The sequence below is a fragment of the Antennarius striatus genome, chromosome 11 (assembly GCF_040054535.1).
Source record: "Antennarius striatus isolate MH-2024 chromosome 11, ASM4005453v1, whole genome shotgun sequence".
Taxonomy (NCBI): Eukaryota; Metazoa; Chordata; class Actinopteri; order Lophiiformes; family Antennariidae; genus Antennarius; species Antennarius striatus.
This window is the reverse complement of record NC_090786.1, coordinates 13876197-13888299: the sequence shown is the minus strand read 5'-3', so window position 1 is coordinate 13888299 and position 12103 is coordinate 13876197. Positions and strand designations below refer to the sequence as shown.

Genomic DNA, 12103 nt, shown 5'->3' with positions numbered 1-12103 from the left:
TAAAAAGCAACAAAAAATATCTCTCTCTCCCTGTGTTTGCATGTATTTCATGTCATGTGTTGTGTTGTGTGTGTTTAAAACTCATCAGTGTTTAATGGATGTTTACATGTTTTCCCCACAGATGAGGACGTTTTCTCAACTGTCTTGTGTTTTGTATTTTTCATGTATTTTATTTAGTTGCATCACAGTTGCCTCTGTATGTCAGTGTACTACTTGTGCATTTTAAAGTGTGGTTCTGATATATTTTTTATTACATTTTTTTTTGTGTCTCCCGGACTGTAAAACTCAAGTATTCTCTTCTGACAGGGTCTCACCTCTGTCCTGTTTTTAAAAATTTCATCTGTTGTCGACTGCTCCTTTTTTTCTGATTACTGAAATGTAAAAAAAAATAAATTGTGGCACTTTGTATAGTGGGAAAGATGCTGCTGCTGCATTGTCATGCATTACACACACAGAGGCACGCACGCACACACACACGCACACACATATTAAACAGTTTGATGGATGTTCATTATGTTTCACCTGACATGTATCGTCTCTCTGTTGACCAGAGGGCCTGAGGAAACAACTTAAATACATCTAAAGCTTCACATTCAGTGTCCTTGTATAACAAATCAATAAAACATTTCTTTCAAAGGTCAAAGGTCAGTTTTCTTCATAAATATTTTTTAATAAACAGAACCTCCCACATGGATTATATGACTATGCCACCTGGTCTGACATACGTGACGCATTGTCTATGTTGATAACTTGAGTTGACACAGATTTCCGGCTCTCTGTGCTCGCTCCAGTCCTTGTCCTTGTTGGTCGGTTCTGTGTTTGGCCGTGACAGTGGCAAGAAAAGGCTGCTTTGAATTCCTCACGGAACTTCCCTGTAAAGAAATGAAAATAATACATTCAAACCTTTATGTCTGTGTAGGTTCTCAGTCATCCAGGTCATGGATGACTTCAGAACTGAAGAAGCCTCTTGGATGAGAGACGAAATGTCTTCAAAAACTTTCTTAACGTCCAGTGAATCGACTCAAACAGCTTTTGGATTCAAGCCTTTAGTCTTAAGATTAATTTTTAATCTTCCAATTTTATTATGACCTACAATTTTTCTTAATTCTTAATTGTTCTTAATTTCCCTCCGGGGATCAAACCAGTATATAAAAATTTTATTAGAAATCCATTTTATTGACTCTCAGAATGCATATACATCTTCAGAATGGTCATTTAAAGCTAGCTGCTGTGTTGATTCCAATCTGTCCACTGGAGGGGAGTAATGATCCCATTCAGCTGGTGGAAGCGATCCAGACAGGTTAACAACTTACCACTGAGGAAATTGTAGATGATGGGATTTGCTGCACTGTTGGCATATATGAGCCAGTGCGAGAAAGTGAACCATGCATATACTGTCTCTCTGTCATTTGTGTTCTTGAAAGCCCCAAAGACTCTGCAAGTAAAGTACAGCATCAGTTGCGTTTATATTTTCATTTAAATTTAAATACTATTTTAAATTCAGGATTAGTGGAAGTAAATAAATAGTTAGACTTCATATAAAAAATAAAATGTAAAATATGGGAGCCTGTATATCTGCTCCCATGTACTCTTAATGGTGGATTTAGCTCCTTGTTTTTGTCTTTGAAATACAAGAACTTGAAAGCCCACTTACCTTTTCATGACATTGAGGACACTGATCGGCAGGTAGCACAGGGCAAAAACAAAGAGGACCACCATCAACATACGAGCGGTCTTGCGACGGGCTTTGACCTGCTTTATCTCAGCGCAAACTGTGCTGGTCCTGACTCTCACAGGTTGTCCCTGTCCAGAAGATGAAGCTGAACACTGTATGGTCCTCCACTTTCTCTGCACCACTGATGTGCTTCCAGGAATCTGTTGATTGTATATGTGCATACATCAGAGTATTTAAATAATCTGAAGAAACATCAGCTTGCTGTCTAAAAATAGCTTGATGAGAGGAGCTACAAAAACGTGCAGTGAAGAGCAGGAATACAGACCTGTTGAAACCATAGCTTGTGGCATATCTGGATATATGCCAGGACCATGAGACAAAGTGGTGCAAAGTATGTGACAATGAAAAAACAGGTATGGTACACCTTTGGGTAGATATCAGCTGTTGAAAAAGTAAAAAAAGATATTGTCATAATTGTATTCAAATCAGTTTGGCTAGTGATCATTCATTTATACCTTTGGTGGTGCTGGTATGAAATCTTTGCACTCTCTTAGAGCATATTTACATTAATAAATATGTTCATAAAATGTTCCATACTGAGTCTTTGATAATAACTTTGCAAAAAATATCCAATATAAAATGTAGCAATCAGCTGATGACACCGGGAAGTGTGGCATTGATATCCGTCTGTAAAGAGTTGTTTCAAAAATAGTTCTCAGACTGTCAGAGAAAGGTGAAATTTCCCTCTCGGAAATTCCAATCAGCAAGTTCTCTGTTTTCAACTTTCTTTCTCGACATGTCTGAATCCACTGGTGGCTTGGACAACGTCTTTTCAGACAGTTTGAATCCATGATATGAAGTTAAAACAGGAATACATCCATACACAGCTACATTCACTTGCGCTGAAACATACTGTACACCCAGCTCTAAATGATTTTGCTTCAGCTCATAATTCTTTTGAATGACTTGATGCACCAGAGTGGATCTGATGTCAGAGATGGAATGACAACTGAACACACCTTATGAAATACTGAGAACCCTTTGCAGATTTGTGAGATCATTCCAGGAGATGTCAATTTTTACTAAGTTTAAAAGCATATTGATGACTATAAGAGTAAGCAGTTAATGGCCAAGAAAATCATTTGGTAGTGTAATGATAAGATAGACACACTCTTGTGAGGGGCAAGCAGTTCACAGCAGGCAGAAAAAAGTCAACAATGGGAATCTGTAATAATGTTGGCAGCTGAAAAGAGGCCCATTACTTCTGCTACAATGTGGGGTGTACTCTTAATCCATTGTATACAAGAATTCTGTAGTTAAGAACAGTTGTGTTCGAGCCTTGCTGTGATTTAGGGGAAAAAGTCTCATTCTCCAAATCGACCTGAAAACTGCAGCTGCAGTTTCAATATTGTTTTGAAATCTTCTTTTCACCAATCTTGCCCATCATGTGTCCATGAAGTAAGAAATCTGTTTCAGATGTGTCAAAACACCTGACTCAGTTCCTGTTGTCTACTAATGGGAACGTGTCTTGTTTGTCCTTTAGAAAGTCATTCAGTGTCAGACTCATTCACCTTTTCTCAGTTACACCATCCTTCAAAGTATCCACAATTTCGAACCACCTCAATCCAAGATGTCATTAAAACATGTCCTCTTCATCTCTTTAATGGCCAGTGGCCACACAATAATATAAAGACAATGTGTGTGTGTGTGTGTGTGTGTGTGTGTGTGTGTGTGTGTGTGTGTGTGTGTGTGTGTGTGTGTGTGTGTGTGTGTGTGTGTGTGTGTGTGTGTGATGTGTGTGTAATCCTCATAGCCTCGTACTTGTTGCTCTTCTTAACAAAGCTTAGATTGTTCTTTTTATTCTTTATATTTTTTTACTTTTGTTTGTAATTTTTTTTTTAACATTTTTACTTTTTTTTTTGTATTTTGTCTGTCAGCTGGGTCATTGCCAGCTGTGGAAAGTCTGTCTTTGACACTTTTGCACCTCATCACCCTTGCTCTTGTCAGTTGTATTAACTTGTCTAGCAAAAAAAAAAGAAATCACTCCACACCCTTAGTGGCTGTTGATGGTTTGTTGTCAGCTGTTTTAAGTTTTCTCAAAATCATTGTTTGTTTTGACAATTTCATACCATAAACTCGACAAGTAGGGAGAAGACCATAAATCTTTTCAAAAAGGAGAGCAGGCTGTCATCAAACTGTCTCATCTTTGTGCTCCGACTGACCTGTTACCCTAAAACACCACTACATGATGATACTCTGATAGGGAGCTGCCTTATTCTATTCTTTTAAAAAGCTCATTGTCAGTCTGTTAGGCTGACAATGACTGTACATTAGCATTAGATTTTTTGGTTTTTAATTTCTGTTGTATTTCCTTTTGTTTGTTTGATTTTAGCATACCCTGGTTGAGAATGAATTTTTTTTATAGTAGGACTCCTCTGTAGTGTCTGATTTTTCATCCTGCAGCAACATGTTCAAACCTCTGCTGTGGCTTTACTGCCGGTTTGGTCACAGGTGTGCGTGGGTAGCATTCTAACTCCCAGTGTCACGCCTATTATTTGATCTTTTATTTTTCTCAGTATCCATCTTATCTTTCTAGACACTGTTAGTCTTTCCTTCTCCACTTTTATTGTCATTTTAATTAATACTATCAGAAGTGATTCCTTTACTGAAGAAAGAGAATAAATACATTCTTCTAACAAAGCATCACTTATTTTTTCCTTATTTTTTTTTAATGTGTTGACATGAAAAAACCCTGGTCTTTTAAAGTTTTATGGCAACAGAAAAATTTATAACTCTTGGTGTTTTCAGTGGGTGATATTTTCAAGGTGGCACTACCACTTTTCATTTTGTTTTACATTATTGTTCTGTAGCCAAGGCCTTTCCGGTTACACGCACCTGCCCAATGCTCATCGCACACAGTAAACAGACTGGTCTTGTTTGTTAGTTCCGGCAGCAGGCTGCTGCATTCCATCACAATAGCTTGAGGAATCATGATAATGCACGACACAACCCAGATGGCAACAATGCTCTTGCGGGCCCTCTTGGCTGTGCTCTTGAATGTCAATGGGTGGCAGATAGCATACCAACGGTCTTGTGCAATGCAGCTCAATGTTAGCACTGACACAGAAACAGAGATGGTCTGGAAGAAAAGGGAAGAAAAACACAGTTTGAGAAGAAAATTGTAATAGTAGTGGTCAGAATGCTGAAGATAAGCTGCCATGGCATAAGCTGTTACACCTCATTCATGGTTTGCAGCTGTGGCTCATGACTCATTCATGTGGTTGAGATATTGATTTAGTTTTGGGAGATGGGGAAGAAGTATACTTTCATTTAGGAGTGTACTTAGATTTTATTTAATGTAATTTGAGTGTATCAGGACCATGACGTGGTGATTTTGCACTTTATTTCAACTTGATTGGATCTAGAAGCTTTGCTGTCTGTTTTCCTCATGTCTCCCTCCCACAGTCCATAAACATGCTAAAACTGTGACTCTAGACTGAGCTAATATTAGAGAGTCACCAAAAACATAATGAGAACATTCACGTTGTATCAGTAGAGTAATTTTGTGGATCCACTTAATTTAATAAAATTAATGAAATTCAGCAAACTTCATATTTCAAATATACTGCATCAGCAGGTGAGGACATTGCTTGGAGTCATGCCTAAGCAATGGAGTTGGAGTTGAATTGAGAATAAAATTCTTTCACTCACTGGAACAAAAGTTTCTTTCAACAGTTGTCCAAATATAGACATGAACATTTGTGAAAGTCCCATGAATAAAAGAGATAATGTTGAAAAGTAATGGAATCATAATCAACCACCAATGTGAAGAGAAACTTGACAGGGAGTCTGGGGTAGATGTGCAGGGGTCTAGGCAGAGCAAGTCTTCTTTCATCATGACATGAATTACATAGCTGCCTTGGTCTCAAGGAGAATCTGTAGAAAGCTGAGCTCAGTCGTATGCAGCAGAACTTTAATTATGGATCTGTGAAATGGATCCAACATGGGATGTGACATGTTGACATGTGTTGAAGTTGGTCTCACTCTCTTTCAGTGGGTCACCGATGTTTTTTACATGCAGCAAATAAAATCCATTGCATCTACAGCAGTGCTACCAAATTAATAGATCAATGCAGGAATAAACCATTGGGTTAATCTTTAATTTGACATAAACACTCAGCTCCATCCCTTTGAAATGTTTGGCTTCAGGATGCCAGCGGGATACCAGATGACCTCTGTCGACCAATTACTTCTGTCAAAGGGGTCAAACATGACTCACCAGATTACTCAATTAAAAGTTATTACCTGACAGGACAGCCTTAACCGCATTTCATCTATTAATAGCGTAGTATACTGCTGGCCAAATGTATGCTGTAATGTAGGTTCACTTCCCATTATGGTTCTTGCTCTCAAACTAAAAATTGACACAAGATTTGTTGAAATTCACAGAAAATTGAAATTATACCCAATAGATAGATAGATAGGTAGATAGGTAGGTAGGTAGGTAGGTAGGTAGGTAGGTAGGTAGGTAGGTAGAAATGATACTCTCACTTAAGTGTCGACTACCATCACTGTGGTGAGCTAAAACTTACACTGTAATAGTTTAGTTCAGTGCGTAGGATGTAGGACTTTTGATTTAATATATTAAAATGTTCAAAATGACACAACGGGGACAATTCTGCGTTACACAGTAATTTAAAAATTGAGCTAGCAAAACACCCACTTGGAAATGCCACCATGGCAAACATTGGAAGGACTTTCAGTGTACATCTAATGAGATATGATATCACCCTCATGCACAAAGAGAGAAATATAAATGTCAAAGCAGGCTTGTATTGATAAGACCAGTGTGTACTTGTCATCAGACTGTGATTTCTAACATCATCTTTAAAGAGCAGGTGTCGTAGCTGATATCTTACCTGTAAATATGGTACAATTTTACATAGTGTGTTTCCAAAGAACCATGTCTCTGTGATGTCCACCACCAGACTCGCAGGCAGGCAGATGATGGTGACCAACACATCAGCCAAGGAGAGATTCACTATGAAATAGTTGGTAACTGTGTGCATATGACGGTTTTTCCATACTGAAAAACAAACTGAAAATAGCGTACAATCAAAAACCAACCAAGCAAAAATTATGTAAATATACATATACATATGTTTAATATCTACAGGGTGCGATTGCCAAAAGAACGGGGGTGAGGGGTCTTTTTGTCAGTGGTAGGCCTCGTGAATCTGAATTCCAACCAGTTTATTTAATACAAACTTAAAAAGACATGGAACACTTAATTGTATGTGCCTCGATGATGAAGATGGTCTAATGAGGCTTCAAGACCACGGAAAGGCTGATCAATATTGCTGGAGGATTTAGCCTAATGCTAACAATCTGTAAAATGCAACATTATTCCATTCCAAAAACTTTTATTTGTCCCCAAGGGGTAATTAAAGGCACATAAAGCAGGATTGGTGCTTATGTGCCTTTAATTGCAAAAAAGAAATGCAGAGCGCAAAGAGCTAAAACCAGACATAACACTAAAACTAAAATACACAATAAACAGACATGTACAACATAAAAAGGTATTTGCAATATTTTAATTAACACCCCATAGATTGAGATTTCACGTCAAAATAACTCAGCAAATGTCAGACTAAGTGAACAATTTACTCCGATGCCGGACTTCATGTAGGTCTTTTTGTCTTTCCTGTTGTCGTGTTATCGGCTGCATTTCATCCTTTTTTTTATCCACATCCCTGTGAACCTCCAAGTAGGGAATAAACCCACAATGAATTTAAGTTCATGGGGTTATTCATGAACATCAATACTGACGACAATTCAGGTCAGGTTGAAAGTTAGTGCCAGCAATGTAGATTATAGACTTCCTGTTAGAAAACTCTGTCACAACCTGCCTGTTATTTAATATTTTTTAAATTATGAATTATTATTAACTCGAGTTGTCCCCCAAGCATAAGATTCGTTCAGCAGAGGAAGAGGTGTAAAAACCATCCCCACCAACACATCACACCCTGAATATGGAATAGACCGCTGTCTCAAAGTTGGAATTTTTGAAATACACATGGAGTGCAGTTGGGAGACACTTTTAGTTTCAAAAGGCTTGAATAATTCATACACCTTGGAGAATGTAACTTGTGCTTCACTGCAAATTTACAAAATGACAGGAATTTTGGAATGTAAGAATGACAAGAATTTCCACACTTCAAATATGTACACTTCTGAAAACTTCTGGAGTAGTAGCATTCTCATCAATGAAAGATCAACTTGTAGGAGACAACGGTGGTTTTTGTCAGATTGAAGTGCGCTTCTTATTTAATGCTAGAATTGAATTTGAATTTTCCTTTACTTTTACTGTTTAATTTCCAGTTTTAATAACTACCATTTGAACAGTCACAGTATGTTTGATCCTTTTCTGAGGTAATTTTTTTCTGTCATAATAAATTCATCCCTCCAGATTTGAAAGCTGACGCTGACAGCGCAGTGTGCATAGAAATAATTTTATTCCATTCTTATCCAGTGTTATGGTAAAGTGTGTGTACAGAAAAAGATGTATTTCCATTTTGAAATGAAGAGTTAGTGTTTATTTAACAAAATGTGTTTTTGAGAAGAAAAGTAACCATTTGGTCAATAGTTCTTTGTAGGTGTGAGTCTGTGTTAAGAGTTTAGAAAAAGTATTTGAAGTATGGGTAAGCGCTTGCTAGCGACTGAAAAAAACTGTAACTTGAGGACAAAATGCTTGTCCTCACAACACGGCAGACCCAGGTTCGAGTCCCACTCTGTGCGGAGTCCACATGCTCTCCCCGTGTCTGCGTGGGTTCTCTTCCTCCCACCTCCAAAAGCATCCGCTTCAGGTTGATTGGCCGTTCCGAATTGCCCATAGGAAGGAGTGTGTGTGTGCATGGTTGTATGTCTTTGTGTGTGGCTCCACAGTGCACTGGCATCGTGCCTGGAGTGTCCCCCGCCTCACGCCCTATGCCGCCGAGATAGGCTCCGGCTCCCCGTGACCCGCTGTGGCGGATATAGCAGTGGTAATCTGAAGATGACTGACTGATGCTGTCTACCAAAGGTGAGAATGCCAAAAGTATTTACTCTAATGAAATATGAAAGAACTTTGAAGATCCACTACATGGCTGAGGCCTCATCTGTTTTGTCCTCTATTTCTGATATAATAGTGAATGATAGACAAGATGATTGACCCTAAATTATTGTTTTTATCCTTCCTATGTGGGGCCACTTTAATCAAGTCCCTCTCAATGTTCAGTCCAGACCCGGCTTCCAATTTCATATCATTTCAAACCACTGAGGACAATTCGTGCCCAGGAAAAGCAGCGATGCAAATTCACAAACATAAAAGCATTTCAGAGTAGGGCCACAGGAAAACAAACAGACCACATTAACTTCATTTTATTTAGGGAAATTGTAGATAGCTTATAATCAACAAAAATATGCACAGCACAATGTTGCTGCCAATTATACTTCCACCATATATTCATTTGTTGATTGTTTGGTTGGTTTGTCAACAGGATTATTTAAATCTATTGGACAGCTTTAAGTGAAACTTTAGTGGATGGATAGCATACAGGCCCAGAAAGAACCCATGACATTGCTGTGAAACTGGATAAAGGACAGCAGTAAGTAGCGTTTTCAGTTTTTTTTTTAAATCATACAAAAGCTACTTAAGTGAAGCTCTGTGGAGGAGCCCGGCAAGTCTGAGAGACATGTAGGATTTTTGGCCATTCTGAAAGGATGCTTTACTGAATGCCTCTCCTTAGAGACAGAACATCTCTTTATTTCCTCAAAGTACCTAAGTACTTCCTCTAAGTACAATACAATTTCCCAGGAATAACTGCAGTACCAGATTGAAGACGCACCTGAAGTATACCTGTTTTAGAATTAGTAGATTCTTCCATTCTTTCGTAATCACATTATTGCTCTTGTGAGCAGATCCAGACCAATTACAAGGAACTTAAAAAGAAAAAGTAGATTTTATATAAGCTTCTTCACATTCAAAATAAGTCAAATACACATACACACACACACGCACGCATGCAAGCACGCACGCACACACACACATGTCTAGGGGGAAGGGAAGCAACATGAAAACCCAGATGTGAAAGGTTGAAATAAGGGTTGAAGTAAAGACATTTAATAGACCGAGAATTATTTCTAAGCCCTACACAGAGGGATGCTTGACAGAAATATCAACACAGGGCCGATAGATGCTACTTAAATAAACAAAAGAATAGAACCAAAAGACAACTTCCAAGAACATTGCTAACAAATCTGTCTGATGTAAAATATAATTGGAAACAAAACCTACCATAGCCTTATGTTACGGGTGTTCAAACATACAAACAAATACATTTTAGTTTTTAATATAGTAGAGAAACATTGTCGCCTTGTCTTCTTCTAGTTTGTAGGTTACAGGGGTTGTTACAGACTAATGAGATATTATTATGTATTTAATCTTATTTGTTGTACAGTACCATGATATTATGTGCTTTTAACTAGGGATGAGTGAGTACACCACTATCTATATCTGTATCTGTATCTGTTCAACCATCTAAATTATCTGTATCCGTATCTGTACTCGGAATGGGCGGTGCTTAAACTGGTGTGAAATGGGTGGGGCTGAAATCAGTACATGATTTTAAGTCTGAAATTGGTATGGATTGATCGGAAGTTGCTAAATTAATTGTTTATTTTAAAACTATTTACGGAACAGACTCAAAATTGAGATTCAAATCAATGTTTTTGATCACAAAAGTAAGAGAACTATTTACAAAACAAGTCTTTTATGAATTCAGAACATGAATATTCTTACGTGTATGAATGAATATTTGCAGAACAGCCTCAGAATTGAGATTCAATGCTTTTGATTCAAATAGTAAAGAAACTATTTACATAACAAGTTTTTTAAGAACTCAGAACAACCTCTTCTTCTTCTTTTCCTTTCAGCTTCTCTCTTCAGGGATCACCACAGCGAATCAGTTGCCTCCATCTAACCCTGTCTTCTGCATCCTCTTCTCTCACACCACCATCCTATGCTGTTTGGCTACACTCTCATCTACCACTACCTTGCAGTCACTGATCTCTTTCAGATCACACCGTTTACACAAGATGTAGTCAACCTGTGTGCTCCAACCTCCACTCTTATAGGTCACCCTATGTTCCTGCCTCTTCTGGAAAAAAGTATTCACTATAGCCGATTCCAACCTTTTTGCAAAGTCAACCACCATCTGTCCTTCTGCATTCCTCTCCTGGATACCAATCCTGCCCATCACCTCCTCATCACCTCTTTTACCTCCACCAACATGTCCACTGAAGTCTGCACCAATGACAACTCTCTCACTTCTAACACAGTTCTTATTAGACCTTCTAAATGACACATTTTTGCTTTAAACTCAGGTGTACATAAACCACAGGGATTAACTTCTGTTATCCTTTCAGTATCGGTCACGGCTTGAAGGTAATTACTGTTTTTAATTTTGGTTATATATAGACTGTCCACAGGTGTGTGCTCCTTTTCCTCACATGCACAGAGATAATTTTATTTTGCTCAGGTTTGCTGAGACACCAGTTATCCGTGATACTGATGGTCACAAATTTTGTCAAGATGAAACAGCTTCAGAGACGAGAAGTAGGAAAAAATCTTGGTGCACAAATCTGAGTGTTGAGGATGCATTAGATCAAACTGCAAGCAAAAAAGGAGCAAGTGGCTGTAGTGTGTGTTACGCTGGTGGAGACAGAATTCTATGTTGGACACATAACAATGTATTTTCTAACATTTGAAGGTAGAGCAGAAAAAATCATGAGAAGCAACAGCATGGTCACTGACAGCCTCCCTTATATTCTGACAACTCTACATGGAAATTAAATATACTAATGAATATAGAAAGGCAATGAAGAACAAATTGTTGAAAATTGTGGGGAAAAAAATATTTTTCCAAAACTGTACTACAGTATATTGTGAATCTGTGTATGTAACAAGAAAAGAAACTGATACGTCCAATAGTTTAATTTCTTAACGCATAAGCATGTTTTATTCTTTCGTTCTCCAAAAAGTTGTACCACTATTATGCGTGAGTGGAAAGAATTACCACGTTATCACAGAGAGCTGCAACTTACCAAGCGAGTTTCCCACGAGTGAAACGATGAACACAACAATGTAAGCCACGATCAGGACCCATTCGTACTGCTTGGGGTGTAAGTACTCTCTCCAGATGTATCTCAGAAGTTCGTCGTCATCCACAGTGGAGTGCTGGTGGAACTCAGAGCTGTTGGTCTCATGTGCTGAAAATAAACACTGCTCGCAATCTGAATTCCCAGTGTTCCCAGACATCCTTGCAGGTGTTTGTGCGGATGCTGCGTTGAGCGTGTGTCAGCAGCGACCGCAGGTTGTGGAGCCGAATG

At 38.3% G+C, this 12103-nt stretch overlaps 1 protein-coding gene across 1 annotated transcript; it reads right to left on the bottom strand.

Annotated features, from left to right (window-relative positions):
- Nucleotides 1-702: 702 nt before the first annotated feature.
- Nucleotides 703-12032, bottom strand: hcrtr2 (hypocretin (orexin) receptor 2). The gene is made up of 7 exons (XM_068328027.1): nucleotides 11819-12032; nucleotides 6595-6773; nucleotides 4571-4814; nucleotides 2001-2116; nucleotides 1655-1875; nucleotides 1314-1435; nucleotides 703-872 (listed from the first exon to the last, which is right to left on the bottom strand). The coding sequence occupies exons 1-7, from the start codon at nucleotides 12030-12032 to the stop codon at nucleotides 703-705; spliced, it is 1266 nt and encodes a 421-aa protein (XP_068184128.1).
- Nucleotides 12033-12103: the final 71 nt, after the last annotated feature.